At 45.1% G+C, this 18,759-nt stretch overlaps 1 protein-coding gene across 1 annotated transcript in view; it reads right to left on the reverse strand.

Moving 5' to 3' along the window:
• The window catches only part of FAS (Fas cell surface death receptor), a 73,574-nt gene extending 59,916 nt beyond the window's left edge, over window positions 1-13,658 (reverse strand). The window contains exons 1-2 of the mRNA XM_068255054.1: window positions 13,566-13,658; window positions 5,170-5,341 (exon numbers count right to left, since the gene is read on the reverse strand). Coding sequence (XP_068111155.1) covers window positions 5,170-5,341; window positions 13,566-13,595 — 202 coding nt within the window. The 5' untranslated portion in view covers window positions 13,596-13,658. The remainder of the gene's footprint in view (window positions 1-5,169; window positions 5,342-13,565) is intronic.
• Window positions 13,659-18,759: the final 5,101 nt, after the last annotated feature.

Consider the following 18,759-nt stretch of genomic DNA (forward strand, 5'->3'; position numbering starts at 1 on the left):
GTATAGTTGCCCCAGTATAGCTAGTATAGTTGCCCCAGTATAGCTAGTATGGTTGCCCCCAGTATAGCTAGTATAGGTGCCCCCAGTATAGAAAGTATAGTTGCCCCCAGTGTAGCTAGTATAGTTGTCCCCAGTATAGCTAGTATGGTTGCCCCCAGTATAGCTAGTATAGGTGCCCCCAGTATAGAAGGTATAGTTGCCCCCAGTGTAGCTAGTATAGTTGCCCCCAGAATAGCTAGTATAGTATAGATGCCCCAGGAGGGGGAAGTAGGGCAAGAAGGAGGGGCAGTGGGGAGAGCGGCGGGGAGGGGGGCCAGAACCCCCTCCTCCCTCACCTGGGTCCACTCCTTCTGCCTCTCTCCCCCTCCATAGATTATCGGCAAGTGCAGGCTCGCGAGAGGCTAGCAGAGAATGACTCACTTCACTTCCGCGTTCCAAGTGCTGGAATGCAGCGTCATGTCGTCACAGGTCTCCGCATTCAATGCTGCTCATTGTGCTTCCACTGATCAGGAGGCACGGATGTGAGGTGAATCATTCTCCACACGCCTCCCGCCGAGCCTGAACTTGCCGATAATCTATGGAGGGGAGAGAGGCAGAAGGAGGGGACCCAGGTGAGGGGGGGGGGGTTCTGGCCCCTCCTCCCCACCCCTGTCCCCACTGCCCCTCCTTCTAGTGCTGCTTCCCTCCTGCTCTGCTGCTGTGGGGGGTCGTGGCAACACCCCCTAGCTGTCAGTCTTCCGGTGCACCACGCCCCCCCCTGTGCTCTATGGTAGGAACGTCCCTGCTCCCTCTACCTATCCCTAACCCCTAGACCCCCTAGTGGTGCCTAACCCTAAGACCCCCAGTGGTGCCTAACCCTAAGAACCCCCTGGTGGTGCCTAACCCTAAGACCCCCCTGGTGGTGCCTAACCCTAAATCTCCCCTGGTGGTGCCTAACCCTAAATCTCCCCTGGTGGTGCCTAACCCCAAGACCCCCCTGGTGGTGCCTAACCCTAAGACCCCCCCTAGTGATGTCTAACCTTAAATCTCCCCCTGGTGGTGCCTAAACCTAAATCCCCCCTCGTGGTGCCTAACCCTAAATCCCCCCCTGGTGATGCCTAACCCTAAGACCCCCCTTAGTGATCGCTTTATTGTGTGGATAATAATGTTTTACAAATAGCAAGTGATAACATTTTAAATAACGATTTAGTTAAAAATGATAGATATGTTTCGTATATTTGTAAACATTATTCCTCACGGGCACATTTTGTAAACTTAAATCATCACAAGCTCAGTTTGAAAACGTTAATAATATCTGGGCGCCCTTTTTTCCTGTTCGGCGCCCATCAAACGATATTTATTATGGGAGTGAATGGCGGCGCCCTTTTTGTCCACTTGCCACATGCGCCCAAATTTTCTGCTTTCCGACTTACCGACCTCTTGCAGTAAAAAGCTTACCGCAACACCATAGTGTAATGGCCTTTGGATTGGTTTGGACTCCTGTCCTGTATTCTCCAGACAAGGAGCTCAGGCATCAAACAACTGCAGCTCATCACACTCGCTGACTTGATGTTTTTCAGTCTCTCTTGGTTTTCCAGTCATTGACGGTAATTTTTGAATCAGCATTGAAGAGGTTTCTGCAGTTACCACCAACTTCTCTTTTTTCTAGAGAAGCCATCTTTTTGTGTTCCTAACTTTATCCAGCAGAAGTGATTACCACAGCATGCTCTCATGCCTTGCACACCAGATGCCTCGCCCACCAGGGCGAATGCCATAACGTGATTCCAACGCCTAACCTATGAAGGTGCTTGCTTGGCATTGATTGGTGTAACGATTGGTGTCAGCACACAGAGAGAATCTGATTATTGATGATCTGCAGAATCATCAACAATACAGATGCACACCTGACCATGGATGATCTGCAGAATCACCAATAATACAAGTATGGCTAACCTCTGGACACCTAAGAAAGAGTAAGTGTTTGGTGTAACTGTAGGCTATCTCCCGAGAAGCGGGAGATATAGGCAGCTCGGCCAAGAACCACCTGAGGGGCAGGTGGCCATGGGCAGTGCAGAGACTATCTCCTAGTGAGAGAGAATAGTGAAAACCTGGCAACCAGGGATATCTAGTACACTGTACTGCAGACAGGGAAACTCCAGGGGAAGAGGCCACTGGCTGCTAACAGGCCGGGCCCTCTGAGGAGCAGGAGTCCTAAGTGCAGCTGACACTAGGTGGAATGGTGTCACTGCTAGTACAGATAGACTGAGCACTCAAGGGTGAGTGACAGCCTGGAAGGTCGGGCAGGCCAGGTCGGCAACACACGAGCAGATGAGGTACAGAGACAGAAGACTGATTTGGTAACCGGGTACAGGCAGGGTCTGGCAACAGGTAGGCAGATATGCAGAGGTACCGAATCAGAAAGCAATAGAGAAGTCGAGGGAGCAAATAGTCATAGACGAAATAGAACAGAGTCCTAGCCTGAGGTGTGAGGTCCTTGGTCTGGACACCCAGGAACTAGTTTGAGGTATAAGACAATAATGACACAGTATTCCTAAGCTTGGGTGTGAGGTCCTTGGTCACAACACCCCGGAACTGGTCTAAAGTATAACACAGCAATGACACAGTATCCCTAAGCTTGGGTGTGAGGTCCTTGGTCACAACACCCTAGAACTGGTCTAAAGTATAACACAGCAATGACACAGTATCCCTAAGCTTGGGTGTACGGTCCTTGGTCACAACACCCCGGAACTGGTCTAAGATATAACACAAGAGTAATCTGGCTAATTGTGAATTCCCAGGTCCTCCTGGTTCTAACACACTGTGGGATCTGACTGAGGTCTGAGTGCTTACACGTAAGTATTCGCAACGGCAGACAACCAGCAACTGACAGGCAAGATGTGTATATAGTACAGCGCTCCTCATCGCCGCCCAGCACCACTCAGCCAATCACGCACTGCGGTCTGATCAGCTGATCCCTCTCCTACTGGCATAAAGGTCCTGCCTCCCAGCGCGCGCGCGCGTAGCTCTCCATCTGTGTGCACTAGAAGGCTCAGACAAACCAGACGCATGCTGCTGTGCGGAAACCGCCAGTCTGAACGCGGAGACAGCCACCCCGCTGCCAAACCGCACGGCGGTGTCTCCATTACAATTGGCCAGAATAAAGTAAGCTTATGTAGGCAGTAAACAGGAATATGGCCTTCAGTCCTCCAGGGCTGCGGTCCTCACACATTTTTGGCACAGATCAAATGAAGTGATGGGACTGAATAAGAAAATGTGTGGTTCATCAAGTAGAACACATTTTTCCATTTCTCGACCCATCCTGAACACTGCCGTGGATATGGCCCCCGAGGACTGGAGTTGGAGAGCCCTGGCTTCCCATACTATAATAACAGCTGGCCAGCAGTCAGCCTCATGTTAAACTGACAATCATCAACTTAACTCAAAAGCCTGTGTACACTAGACCAATGTTTCTGAATCTTAATACTCCTTATACCCTTTTACAAAACACTATGTTTGCAAAGTCCACCCATTGTGGGTAAGATCGGTTCACATATCTGTTGAGCCGTGTATACCTGTATTTGTTAGCAGTACTCTATACTTGTGTGAGTTTTCAACCATTTCTTGGTGAATTTAATTAACTTATAAATACTTTATTTATAAATGATTTACTATTATTATTTTATAATCTTAACATTTTTGTAATATTTAGGTTATAACAAGGCATTTATGCAAAAACAGCGCAGGGTGAAGCCAAAAAACTACTCGCACTGCTCCTGCTAAAGTCCCGGTGGCCTTAATTACTATTCCCCCTCCAGGCCGCCATGGACTCATGGGTAAGACGTAATTCGGCTACCAGTGATTGCTGTTGGCCAAATGACGCTGTTTTTTGAGGGTGCCCAATCTACTGTCTGCAATGCAATAGAACGGGTATGCACAAACAGCACCATTGCAATATTCAGGGATTACCTGAGAACAGTCAAGCATCCACTCATGTAAGGTATCAAAATACATATAACTTTATTAATAATCAGCCAAAAGGAGACAAACAATTAAAAATACAGGGACCAGAAGGTCCACACCACAGATATAGCAAGTTTAAACATATACACATAGGCAGAGCTAAAGTCCCCTCAATAAAAGCTAACAAAAGCACTCAATGGGGTACAATCCGGGTCATGGATAATTCAACTGCAGTACAGTGATATAAAAAGTGACAAATAGTAAGGAACTATGATTGCATAAGGTGCTAGTGCTAATGCATAGTGCAATGTAATGAGTAGATGTTGACATCTGTGACTCTTCCTAAGAGCAATCAATTGCAATTTGAGTGGTGGTGTTACCTGTGGTTACCCATACAAACTAATAGTCAGTTTGATGGGGGGGAGCTCCTTAAAGCATATTGTGGCCAAGCGACCACTTAATCAGAAGGACCCACTGTTTGTGGTCAGTCTACTGTCTGAGCACCGGAGTAGCCGTAATTCACATTAAAGTGGATCCGTGGTGAACTTTTACTTTTACTCATTGCATAATTGTGTTCCTTTCCTATTGTTTATAGGGCATTCCTCAAGTCAAATACTGTTTTGTTTTTGTTTTAATACTCTAATTCCCTATAAAATAAATAAACCACGCCCACAGGTTTTCAGAGAGCCTTGGCAGTAGCAAGGGCTCATGGGAGCTCAGTCTGGGCAGGAGGAGGAGGAGGTGTTACTAGCCATTGATTTCAGAGGCAGAGGGGAGGAGTGAGGAGGGGGATTAGGTTTTTTTTTCACAGGCTTAGTGATGAAGATACAGATAAGCCTGCCTCTGTGTAATGTTTACAAACAACATGGCTTCTGTCATTGTATCACAGGAAGAAATACTAATTTTCTGTTTGCAGCTATATTTGCTGTGTAAACTTTAGATAAGATATATAGACAAGCTACTTGTTATAGTTAGTTTTTCATCTCGGATCCGCTTTAAGGCCTAGGCCAGCACATGGTGCGTCCAAAGTTTAATATAACAAGAACCCCCAGAGCATAAAAGAAGACCAAATGCTGAGAAACTAAGCACAAGTCGGTGTGTACCAACAGGATTTAGTTATAAACACTCAGCTTTGTCCAACCTGTCGATTTAGTTATAAACACTCAGCTTTGTCCAACCTGTCACTGGACTATCATTCACATCAAGAACTGACTTCACCGTTAAACTTACCGGCTTGGCAACTTTTACAGCAGTGATCATCTTTCAGGAGATATTCATCTGGATTTTTGCACAATTGTCTTTTCACTAGCTTATGTGCCAAAGCATATTTTTTCTTCACATATTTGCCTGGCGAATCTTGAAGGGTTTCCACAGTTAAAAAAAGATGACTTTCAATTATTACCTAAAAAGCAAAAAAAAAACAGACATTCATTTCAATACAATAATTATGTATGTTATAAACTCGATTTCTGGAGGAGCTTCATCTGACACAAGAGCTTGCGATTAGTGTAACCATTTGCCGAAATTCAAATGGGCCAACTATGCAATGCAATTTTACTGGTGTTTAATGCACTCTCATTCAACAAATATCACTGCTCATACAGGGAGTCCCAGGCCTACAATTACCCAAGATACGAACGATCCGCTGATCTCATCGCATCACCTCAGGGGTCCACTTGTACCACTTTCTGACCCCGTCCTGAACTCCCCCAGCCCAAGGTATAGAGCGGGTGGTAGCTTCTCACCTCCCCAATGGATTTCAGCAATTTGCGACAGTCCTCTCCACTCACTGCTCACACTAGTGCCAAAATTTCATGTCATTCAGGAAATGATACGTAATTACGCTTGACATGAAGTAGAGTGAGCAGTGAGCGGATAGGACAGTCGCACATTGCTGGACTCCGGTGGGGAGGTGAGTAGCTTCTATCTGCAATATACTCTGGGCTCGTGGAGTGCAAGGTGGCACATAGAGGGACAGAGCTAGAGGAGACAATAGAGTCACATAGGGGAATAGAGGGACCCAGTGGAGGCACAAAGGTAGACAGAGGGACGCAGTGGAGTCAAAAAAGGGGACAAAGGGACACAGTGGAGGTACAAAAAGGAACAGAGGGAGACAGGGGAGGAACAATGGGGTACAGAAAGACAACGATGGGGGGGGGGGGGGGGGGGTAGAAGTGGCACAGAAAGTCACAGTGTAACATGGGTTACATAGAGGGAACTGGGGGCAAAAGAGGGCACAGAGGAGGCACAGGGGACAGAGGTGGAACAGTGTTCTGACTTACAAATGGATTCAAGTTAAGAACTAACCTACAGTCCCTATCTCATTCGTTAACGCGGCACTACCTTCACTTTCTACATTGAAACAGGGTGACATCCCCTTTCATTTATTACTTTCACATTCAGAATGATAATTCGATTGTAGTTACTTTCCAATAAAAAGGTGTATATTTTGTGTACTGCAGGATCCGCCCTTCAGCAAAAACGAAAACGTATCAAAGCACTGAAAACTCACAGCGCATAGCAAACATCTGAGAACATTTTCACCACAAGCACACAGGGCAACAGGAAGACATGCTGGGCCTGCTTAACTGGGCCCTACAGGACTCAAGTGATTCTATACACCTCACCAAGTTGTTTGGGTATAGGAGGGAGATCAAAGACACATCAGAAGAATACAGTGAGGCTGGTGAAAAGCTAGTTAGATACACACATAAGCTCTCCTACATTTTGCATTTATGCAAAAAACTTCCACGAGGGCCTGTCCTTTGAGAATGTTCATAGAAACACTACAGTATTCACCACCATTTAGGGCTCGTTCACATCAAGGGCATTTTCTGCCTTTTTTAAGCGCAGGCTATTTTCAAAATCGCCCACAAAACGCTTGTGCAATGAATCTCTATAAGAAGGTTTATATCAGCGCATTTAGTCTGCTTTGCGCTCCGTAAAGCAGTGTCTGTACCATTTTTGGGGCGATTTTGGTCTAATGGAAGATATAGGAAGAGCACTAAACGCTCACAAAATCATTTGTGCAGCAAATGCGTTCGCGATTTTTAGAATAAATACATGGGGCTTGATTCACTAAACCATGATAACTCATATCAGGGCCGTTTTCGTGCACATTTTTGACGTTTGCGCACAATTGCGAACTTGCACGCATAAACATGATTCTTCATGCGAAAACGCGAATTTGTGTGCGCAAACGCGAAAATGCATGCGAAAACGGAGGTGATATGAGTTATCACGGTTCAGTGAATCAAGCTCATTGTATTTATTGTTTTCTGGTTGAAAGAGTTCACTACCTAACTTGCGTCAGGGAGTGAAGTAAAAAAAGCGCTTTAGAAAAGCACTTTAAAAAAACTGCAGTGCGCAGGCAAGCGCTGGGAGGCGCTAAAAAAACAGGGCTGTGGAGTCGGTCCAAAAATCCACCGACTCCGACTCCTCAGTTTAGGATTCCACCGACTCCCCGACTCCGACTCCTCTAATTTGCATATTACAATTTTGTTGATTAAAAGTATGTAACGTGAAAATTCGTCTCTAACTGCCAACGCTTAGGAATTTTACAAGACAACTGAAGTGAGAAGGATATGTAGACTACTATATTTATTCCCCTTAGACTAAAACTAGTCCTTGGTAAGAGTACTTGTAAAAGGTACAAACCGGAACAAAGAACATGTATCAGGCCCTAGGCAATGTGACTGTGGGTACATGTAAGAATGATGTGCACCCAGTCCAGATGGAACGAGGAAGTTCCGGGATTGGATGACAAGGACTGGGAGGAAATCTTAGAAAACTTTGTTAAAGTACCGATATCTGCTAGAGACAGATTAATACAATTTAAATTCCTCCATCGTACTTATCTTACTCCTGTGCGTATGCACAAAATCTCTACCTCCAATACTCCCAATTGTCCTAGGTGCAACGTCAATCCTGGAACTTTCTTCCATATGTTTTGGGACTGCCCTCATATATATTCATTTTGGTCTAAAATTAATGACTTCATTAATGAAATTCTGCAAACACAACTAATACTTTCTCCCCGGACATTTCTGCTGGGACTGTTAGACGATACCCCACCGGGTAAACACCCCCAATACTTAACCACTTGCCGACCGCGCACTCATACCGCGCGTCGGCAAAGTGGCAGCTGCAGGACCGGCGACGCAGTATTGCGTCGCCAGCTGCAGGCTGATTAATCAGGAAGCAGCCGCTCGCGCGAGCGGCTGCTTCCTGTCAATTCACGGTGGGGGGCTCCGTGAATAGCCTGCGGGCCGCCGATGGCGGCTCGCAGGCTAAATGTAAACACAAGCAGAAATAATCCGCTTTGTTTACATTGTACGGCGCTGCTGCGCAGCAGCGCCGTAAGGCAGATCAGCGATCCCCGGCCAATCAGCGGCCGGGGATCGCCGCCATGTGACAGGGGACGTCCTGTCACTGGTTGCACAGGACGGATAGCGTCCTGTGCAGCCCTGATCTCCGGGGGGGGGAGCAGGTAGGAGAGGGAGGGGGGAATTTCGCCGCGGAGGGGGGCTTTGAGGTGCCCCCCCCCCCGCCAGCCACATGCAGGCAGGAGAGATCGGACCCCCCCAGCACATCATCCCCCTAGTGGGGAAAAAAGGGGGGTGATCTGATCTCTCTGCCTGCTACATGATCTGTGCTGGGGGCTGCAGAGCCCACCCAGCACAGATCACTCAACACAGCGCTGGTCCTTAAGGGGGGGTAAAGGGTGGGTCCTCAAGTGGTTAATTAGAATCCTATGTTTTTATGGTCGTAGGGAAATTCTAATAACCTGGAAATCTGATAAACCTCCCTCCTTTAACTACTGGAAATGTACTATCATGAAGGCCCTGCCTTTATATCGCTTAACGTATAAAAGCCGCAACTGTCCCAGTAGATTTGACAAAATTTGGGCCCCCTGGTATAACAATGTGGAAGCCCTCCCCTCTGGACCAGAGGAATGATCTCACTAGCAAATCAGTATTCTACTTGCTCAAATTAGGGAACTAGGTCAAACTTAGTCTACTAGTTCTGGTTACAGAGGCAAGCACTGGAAACTTAAAGCTACTACTATCTTCACTTTTCTGTCTTAATTCTCCCCCCCCCCCCCCCCCCCCTCTTTCTCCTCTTTCTCTCTCTCCCTAATTCCTCTCAACTTTCTCTACAGTTGGCATAGCTCATGCAACTCTGACTAACTCAGGAAATGTAATAATGTTGGATATCCTTGCATATGTCTCAAAGACCTTAATATGTAATCCTGTTTAGGTCATACTGTATTGAATATATGTATATACCGCATGAGATGCTCACAGCTTTCCTTCCTTTACGTTTTACTTCCCATGTAATTTCATATTGTATACAACTGTAGTTCATCTAATTGCTGTCCTTTTGGGTACCTGCGTGTACTTGTTTGTACGTGTTTTTTCGAAAAATTGAATTGTTAAAAAAAAAAGAATGATGTGCAGGTACTCTGCAGGGGAATGAGGAGATTCTTCCTCTATTACACATTCTTCATGCACAATCTGAACAAGGTTTATGGGTGACAGACAACACCTCTGTGTTCAATGTGCACAACATTCTCAGTGGATTCCCTGCAGCTCTGTGGGGAGTGCATGTGTAGAGTATAGTACTACTGTGTAACAAAGTAAACCTGAGACAGATGAAATTAAAGTTTTATACATACCTGGGGCTTCCTCCAGCCGCCTTCAGGATAATCAGTCCCTCGTTGTCCTCCTCCACCACCTGGATCTTGTGCTATGAGTCCAGGTACTTGAGCCAGTCGGGCGTAGTGCGCATGCACACACTCCACCACCAGGAGCATACTACACCTGTGCAGCACTATTGCGCAGGTGCAGAATGTTCCTGGCTGTGGGAGCGGCATGTGGCTGGACTGCGCTGACTGGCTGAATTACCAGGACTCATAGCAGAAGATCCAGGTGGTGGAGGACAGCGAGGGACTGATTGGCCTGAAGGGGGCTGAAGGAAGCCCCAGGTATGTATAAAACTTTACTTTTCATCAGTCGACTCTCAGGTACCCTTTAATTTGTAGTTACCAAACCAAATTTTAACAACATATCAAATTATTTGCTTTCATCAGCAAAGGGAGTGCATACATTTGCATAAATCAGCATCAATGCAGAATTATTTCCATCTCATTGACCATCTCTATTAGTGACACGGCTACACATCAGGCTTTATTCTTACAGCATAGATGTTATTTAGTATATATAAGAGATTCCTGTGTACACATCATATATACAGTCACAATCAGATATGTATATCTGACCTTAAAAATACGGGGACTGCTTTATTGGAGCAGCACAAGTAACTAATTTTGATTGGTTTATTTCATTTTTGTGGACTAAGCACAGCTATTACTGCATATATACTGTATATATACATTATTTTTAATGACTATTATCTGAGAAATAGAACATTTTATCATATTTTCTATTTTAATCAAAGTTATAAATTCATTAGGAGTCGGAGTCGGAGCATTTTTTCCCGACTCCAGGCACCCAAAATTGCCCCGACTCCGACTCCACGACTCCGACTCTACAGCCCTGAAAAAAAAACGCGCACAAAATCACAAAACTCTTGCGTTTGTGATTTCGTTTTTAGATGTGAACAAGGCCTTAAAGGATCAAATTGTAAAATTGAAAAAAAACATCTGTATGCATAAGTACAAAATATACATTTGTCCCAGAGGAAAATTAACTGCAAATTACTTTTTTCCTGTGTCACTGTCACTTACAGTAGGTAGTAAAACACTGACAGTTCTGGTTTTGGACTAGTCACTCTCCTCATTGGAGATTCTCGGGATTATCTTTCTTTTCAAAAGACACAGGCTCAGTCAAAATAGTTCAAGCAACTAGGGAGGCTAGCTGGCGTCTCTTTATCGATCCCTTCCACGAAGGTGCTTTTCTGAAGAATTAAGCACATACTGAGAATCCTGCATGAGGAGACAGACTAGTTCAAAACCTGTCCGATCTGTGTAATTGACAGCAGCATAGGACAAAAAGCAATTTATAGTGCATTTTACTCTGGAACAAATTTACATGAATTCCTGATGGCTTGTTACTGCATGGAGGGGGGACACCACCACATCCGAGTTACAATTTATGGTGATCGATCACATCCCTAAATTGCGGTACAATTGTTATCAGCTCTCCCTTTTCAAGAGAAGGTAAATGTAAAAAACACAATAGGAAAAGACCAGGCAGGCACCCAATAGGTTAAAACTTCACACCAGTTTACTGCCAATCGTCCCAAGACACAGTTCCACAAACTACTGTACATTTGCAGTACTTTGAAAACTTGATGTTAGCAACATACAAACAGCTTATCTGAGCTTACTTTGTTGCATCAGAAAGCAGCATAGCTTGACACAAAAGCATGACAGTGTGGATCGAACTAGCAGTGCAGGCTACCAATACTTGTTTGCCAGTGGTGTCACGCGATAGGTTTAGAGGTTAGTGTTAGGCTAAGTTCTAGGAGGGTTAGAGTAAGAGGGTAGGGTTAAAGGTTAGTGTTAGGGCTAGTCACAGAGGGCCACTGTTAGGGGATAGGGTTAGTGTTAGGCTTAATTCTAGGAAGGTTAATGTTAGGGGATAGGGTACGAGGTTTGTGTTAGGCTTAGTTACAGTGGGTCAGTGTTAGCAGGTAGGGTATGAGGTTAGTGTTAAGCCTAGTTACAGAGGGTCAGTGTTAGGGGTTATGGTATGAGGTTAGTCTTAGGCTTAGTTCTAGGAGGGTTAATGTTAGGAGATAAGGTGCGAGGTTAGTGTTAGGCTTAGTTACAGAGGGTCACTGTTAGGGGATAGGATTAGAAGTTAGTGTTAGGCTTAGTTACAGAGGGTCACTGTTAGGGGATAGGAGGATTAGGAGTTAGTGTTAGGCTTAGTTACAGAGGGTCACTGTTAGGGGATAGGATTAGAATTTAGTGTTAGGCTTAGTTACAGAGGGTCACTGTTAGGGGATAGGATCAGAAGTTAGTGTTAGGCTTAGTTACAGAAGGTCATTGTTAGGGGATAGGATTAGAATTTAGTGTTAGGCTTAGTTGCAGAGGTTCACTGTTAGGGGATAGGATCAGAAGTTAGTGTTAGGCTTAGTTAGAGGGTCAGTTTTATGGGATAAAGTTACAGTTTAGTGTTAGGCTTAACTCTAAGAGGGTTAATGTTAGGGGATATGGTGCGAGGTTAGTATTAAATTAGTTACAGAGGGTCAATGTTAGGGCATAAGGTTACAGGTTAGTGTTAGGCTTAGTTCTAGAACGGATAGTGTTAGGGAATAGGGCACGAGGTTAGTGTTAAGCTTAGTTCTAGAAGGGATAGTGTTAGGGAATAGGGTACGAGGTTAGTGTGAAGCTTAGTTCTAGAAGGGATAGTGTTAGGGAATAGGGTACGAGGTTAGTGTTAAGCTTAGTTCTAGAAGGGATAGTGTTAGGGAATAGGGTACGAGGTTAGTGTTAAGCTTAGTTCTAGAAGGGATAGTGTTAGGGGATAGGGTACGAGGTTAGTGTTAAGCTTAATTACAGAGGGTCAGTGCTAATGCATTACACGTTAGTGTTATGAGAAGGTGGGGAGAGGTGTGCATGTAAAAAAACTGACAATGTGAATAGCAGAAAAGAAATCACAGACTCTGTTATAAGAATAGCATTAATCATATTAAAAAAAAAAACATCAATCCTGGCACCCAAATTAACACACACACCTCTTTTACATGTACATCTAAATGTGCTCAAAGGGTGGTTGGGTGTCTTTTCACGTCTATGGCTGACATTAGTGGGAGATCTGCTGACAGTTGTTTGTTTGGACGATGAGTCATATTCTCCTAAACACCCAACATAAACTAATAACAGAGATTTTTTTCTTCAGTTTCCTCTACACACAAGGCTGTAACAGACTTTTTCCACAGGCCTAGAAAATAAATCAACCACTTAAGGGACTTTCATCGCACTGCTTGCAGTCACTTTTATTTCAATATATCACCGTGGTGAAGTACGCAATGACGCAGCTCACTTTTATGCTGGGAACACAAGATGCAATTTCCTGTTCAATCGATGGGTAATCTGAGGGGAAGTTGTAGTGTGTGTACATGCCCAAACTGTTCCTGATTGATAAAGGGATCGATTTCCCATTTATAACTTCGTAAAATCGATCTCTTTATCGATCAGAAAAAGATCAGACAGGTCGGAAATAATCACCCAAATCCCGTCAATTGGACGTTGGATCATGTGTTCCCTACATAAACATCATCAAACAACATTCACATGACACAGCCACAAGATCACAAAATATTCTGTTAAATCTGTGAGGTAACTACAAATGTGACTGTGACGTAAAAACAACTTCACAGGGAAATAAACAGGTTCAGAGCAAAAGAAAAAAAAAGTACACTCTAGTTATCTTGCAACCACATTCCTGCCAGCAGTATAGGGTCATTTCCCTTTGAATAGTTTTGCTGGGAGTACACTGTCAGCTTCGCTGCCTTCTATTCCTTGTGACTACTAGCTGCTGCTGTAAACAGCTATAAACGTTCCCCCTGTCAATATATAAGCAACATATGTTTGCTCTAGATTTGATCTGGACTGCTGTAGGTCTCATAATAATGTCATTAGTCTTTAAACTTACCAGAATACAGAAAATCCAGACAGAATTCATATCTGCAGCTCTGTATGTAGCTCCTTCTTCTTGACTAGGAGTGAGAAACTGAAACTCTCTAGGCAGATACGTCAGCTGTGGGAAGGCTTATGTCACATGACTTTCTAGAAAGATTTACACAACTGCATCTTTCTTTTTTCTTTACATTGCATGTGAAGACATGTCTCCTCCCTATTGTTTTCTCTTCATTTCAAAACTAGTAAAGAAGACATACAGGAATTGCAGGAAATGAAGCACACAAGCAGGGGCAAACCCAGCATTTTCACAGAGGGGGGTGGGATTCCGGAATGGTCTCTCTCAGCCTCGCACAATATAATATTATAGTAGTACATTAGACTTAAAGAGGAACTGTAACGACAAAACGGCCCCTGGGGGGTACTCACCTCGGGTGGGGGAAGCCTCAGGATCCTAATGAGGCTTCCCACGCCATCCTGCGTCCCTCGGGGGTCTCGCTGTAGCCCTCCGTACAGCGGTGACGCAATATTTACCTTCCTGGCTCCTGCGCAGGCGCTCTGATGGCTGTCGGCGCCGAAGTAGGCGGAAATACCCGATCGCCGTCGGGTCTGCTCTACTGCGCAGGCGCAAGTTTCCGGGGCCTGCGCAGTAGAGCGGACCCGACGGAGATCGGGTATTTCCGTCTATTTCCGTGCCGAAAGTCGCCACAGCGCCCCCGCTGGAGCCAGCAAAGGTAAATATTGAACTGACAGTCGGCACAGTCGCCGGCTGTTCGGAGGGCTGCGGCGAGACCCCCGTGGGACAGAGGACGGCGTGGGAAGCCTCATTAGGATCCCGAGGCTTCCCCCACCCGAGGTGAGTACCCCCCAGGGGATGTTTTTCATGTTACAGAGTCTCTTTAAGTACCCTGACCAGATGTCCCAGGTTAAGGTCCGCTGTCCCAGGCTGCAATGTGTCCCAGGTTATGTCCCACTTTTGGCCGCCGTGTGTTACGGTCGTGAGACTCTGTGGCTGCATGAGATAATGTTTGCCTCATTTACCGTTTGCGGAGCAAGAGTTATCTTTTTCTGCTGCATTTCATGTGTCAGAGGTAAAGGTAGTTGCATTTCATTTGTCAGAGGTAACGGTTACTGCAATTCATGTGTCAGAGGTAACGGTTGCTGCAGTTATTTGATGGTCATAGAGACTGCATTTGCTACTTTGGGTTTATTGTTGCATCATTTGGCAATTTGGGGGCTCATGATTATTAAATGGTATGCTAAAACTGTAGCATCAGCAGTTTCTGTAGATTTTCAGATAGATCTTTTAGTTTTTGAGGAAATCGATTTTAAAATTTCAAAGGAAAACAGTTACATTTAAATTCGGTAAATGACAGTTAGTTAATGAAGCAAAACCCACCCGACTTTAGAGGTTAATAGCAAAACCCCCTTACATCCTAGAAACACCAAATTTGTAGGATATGTTAAAAGGATAGTGGGAAAAAATAATCTTTTCCTATATTTAAAAATGTTTTATTTTTTTATGTTCAGCGTCTGGGAAGTTAAAAAAAATAAATGACGTGGGTTCCCCCCCTACCCAGCATATATAACCCGTTGTCCCCCATGCAGGCTGGGATAGCCAGAATTCAGAACCCCTGGCCGACTGGGGCTTCGCACCCTGAGCTATACCAGCCCGCATGGTCCATGGTATGGGGCCTTCGCGGGAGAGGGGCAGCCAAGCCTTCCCCTCCCCCTGGAGCCCTTGTCCAATCCATGGACAACGGGCTCTTCCCCACCTCCCATGCCCCAGGAGGAGGTGGGGGCGACGACTCCCTGGGGGGTTTATAGTGGCATCTGGGAGTCCCCTTTAAGAAGGGGACCCCCATATGACCACCCCCCTCCCAGGAGAAATTAGTATAGGGGTACAAAGTACCCCTTACCCATTTCCATAAAGGGTTAAGTGAAATAAAAATACAGCCACAAATAAAGTCCTTTATTATTCTTAATTAACCAGAAATACTTACCTGTACCCCCCCCCCCCCCCCCCCAAAGTACTTGGAATACTTGGAATAACGGCTGAATTCGTGATTGACTGCCGTGATCGATTTCCAGTCACGGATTCGGATCACGATGTCGGATAGTGAAAAAATGCTTGTGATTCACGGCTACGCCGTGATCACGGATTGTATCCGAGCACCACTGCACCCTACCCACCTGGTGTCAACATCCCCACCCAGTGTATCACACTCCCCACCAAGTGTCACCCTCATTCCCACCCAGTGTGACAGTGTCACCCTCCCCACCCTGCGTCACCCTCACTAGCAGTAAAACTTTGACTGGAATCTGTTCAGAATTATCAAAAGCAGAAATATAGCTTCAAATGTGTGTAAATAATCATCAACTGAAGCCCTGTGTTCCTGTCTGTGTGTCTCTCTCTCTCTCTCTCTCTGCCATGCAATGTAAAGTAAACAGTTTACAGTCGGGTTACAGCTCAGATCTGCCTCCCGCTCCCCCCCAATGCTAGCACAAAATTATTACAAAACAGCTGGTAAACACTGCTTTTTTTTCCGCACAGGCTGCGTTGATAGACCTCTGAAAAGAATTTTAGTGTTGCTGGCTGAAAGCTCTATAGCTATGTTGGGTTTACAGAAAAACATTTTCTTTCATAGTTGTTTAATAACTTTTACTTTAAAGTTATCATAATTTACGTTTTTTAAATAATGAGTCACATTGTCAGCATGCATTTTTAATGTGTTATTAAAGCCTCCTTCAAGGAATGTGCTGGTTAAATAAGTCCCTAAAGAGGGAGTTGCAACTTGGCCGATGCCACTCCCACATTCTCATTGGGATTGGTGGTGGCCATGTCTTCTCAGTCTAGATGGCATTGTGACTTGCCTGGGGGGAAACTAGAAGAAGCTTTTGTCAAATTTGGTCACAGTACAAGCACGGACTGCATCAAACATAAGGCATTTAGGGGCTTGGGGGGGGGGGGGGGGCTGGATTTAAAGGACAACTATCAAAGTCAACTAAAATTCTAAATGCCACATTATTTGCAACATATACTGTATTTCCAGTAATAACTAGCACATAGCAATACAAAGGCTTTTTTCATGTTTTATATAAAGAAAATGAGATTTACAGAGAACGGTTCTCACTGTGGGCATAACTATGGAAGACTGTGTCCAGCACATCCAGCACATTAACATGTGGAGGGACAATGGCGGCGGAAGCAGCGTCACTAGGCCGATTCGCAAGAGATTTCATGCTGAATAGGTCTGTGGTGTATGGACAGCCAACAGATCTCTCTCTCCGATCAGATTCAGTCGGAGGGAGATCTATCTCTTGGTCGATCTGCCCATACATCGTTTTCAAACTTGCACCGTTATACGTTGCATCGCACAATATCATCACATCCAGTTGCAGAAGCAATGACAGCCCTATGAGGCTATCACATTGATTGCGTTGTGGTGGTTCAGGTCCTGACACAGTAACAATACGACAAGTGTAATTACATTGTTAGTGCGGCATGATAGTGGTAGAGCCTATTACCCTTCACACTTAAACCATAACCCCTTAAATAATACACCCCTGAAATGGGACACAGACTACTTGGCATTGGATTTAAATAAGGCCAATGCAGCTTTTTGATTATTTAATAAAAATACAACTCTTTTGTCAAAAACACTGTAACATCCAAACAACATAATCAACAGCAATTTCAGAGAGCTGAGGTGAGGGATCTAGAGGCACCGAAGAACAGCATAACCTGGTATGCAGCCTTGTAACTGCCCCAGGGTGGGGCCGCCGGCTAAGGGACAACTGCATGCTTCACAGAACAATCACTTGCCGATGAATCGGAACTTGAGGGATTTGCAAATCCTTCTCACAGATACCACCAACCGCTGGAGCCCTTACCCCTCCAGTTGCAATGACAATCATAAATAGTAGGGGGGGAATTATAAAAAAAAAAAAAACATGAGGGAGGTAGCTTTTTCACCTCGAGCTTGCTTCCTGCTTACTCCGCCTCCTCCTTATATGAGCTAGTTCCCCACCAATCCCTAAATCCCAGGAAGCAGTATCCACTCCATTAACCTCTTCGCTACCAGGGCCCGCTACCCTATCATGAGGGGGCCTTCCACAGACTTTTCCGTCCCATTCCAGGCCCTTGCTTACTTTCATTATATGCAGCTGCAACGGTGAACCCAGTCCACCAGTGGCTTTTCTTTCTGACTGATTGTTGTCTTGAGTATGCGCTCTCTTTGTCTTTCTTTCAGTTTCTTGTTGTAGCACCACTCCCCATCTATGGGTTGGGGGGATTGGGGATGGGGGTAGCTTTATGCTAATGCTGCTGAACAAACAATCTAGGCTCCTTTTATACTATACACTGCATTCCAAATGATTCTGCAAATTGTATTTAAAGGGAACCAGAGACAAAGCACCCTCATGTATTTTACCATATATATATCAATGGGAACATGACAGTAAACACCTACTCTGCTCTTTGTTTCATTCTTCTCTGCTACATCTGCCTGTTACCAGCTCTGATAAGAATCCCCGACTGAGCATTCAGTATAGCTTTGCCCCGAATGATTATAGCTGAGTCAGTCTTCTGTGATGTCTTTTCAAGCCCAAGCCTGCCCCCTTCTGGCTTTGCTTTCCTGCTACGAGGATACATAGCAGGAAATCAGAGCCACAAGGAGCAGAGTAGGTGTTTACTGTCATGTTCCCATTGATATATATTGGCTCAAGGGATGACTTTCAATAGATCGCAGTGAGGTAGCTGCTCTGCTACGCATGAAACCCTGACTCAGAATCAGGTCATCTACGAATGATTTAGCACCGGGTACCCCATTGATAAATATGGTAAAATACATGAGGGTGCTTCGTCTCTGGTTCTCTTTAAGTGTCATAAAGATTAAATATTTTGTTTTTCATTTAAACTCATGGATGGTATTGTGTTTCAGGGCTCATTTGATCACTGAAATCAATCTCGGACTCCTCTGATAACTGGTTTGCCAGGTGAGCCCGATTAAAGGAAAAACTGCTAATAAAGGGTGTTCCACATTATTAAAGCAAGTCTGAAGCGAGAATGAATATAAAAAAACCAAATATACACCTAAGGAGAAGGAAGGCTCTGGGTCTTACGGAGCCTTTCCGGTCTCTTCCCGGTCTACTCGTTCCCCCGCAGGCTTCACGGTTTATATCTCCCGCCTCAGAAGACTTTGGCTGTC

Source organism: Hyperolius riggenbachi, chromosome 10, assembly GCF_040937935.1.
Source record: "Hyperolius riggenbachi isolate aHypRig1 chromosome 10, aHypRig1.pri, whole genome shotgun sequence".
In the NCBI taxonomy this organism is placed as follows: domain Eukaryota; kingdom Metazoa; phylum Chordata; class Amphibia; order Anura; family Hyperoliidae; genus Hyperolius; species Hyperolius riggenbachi.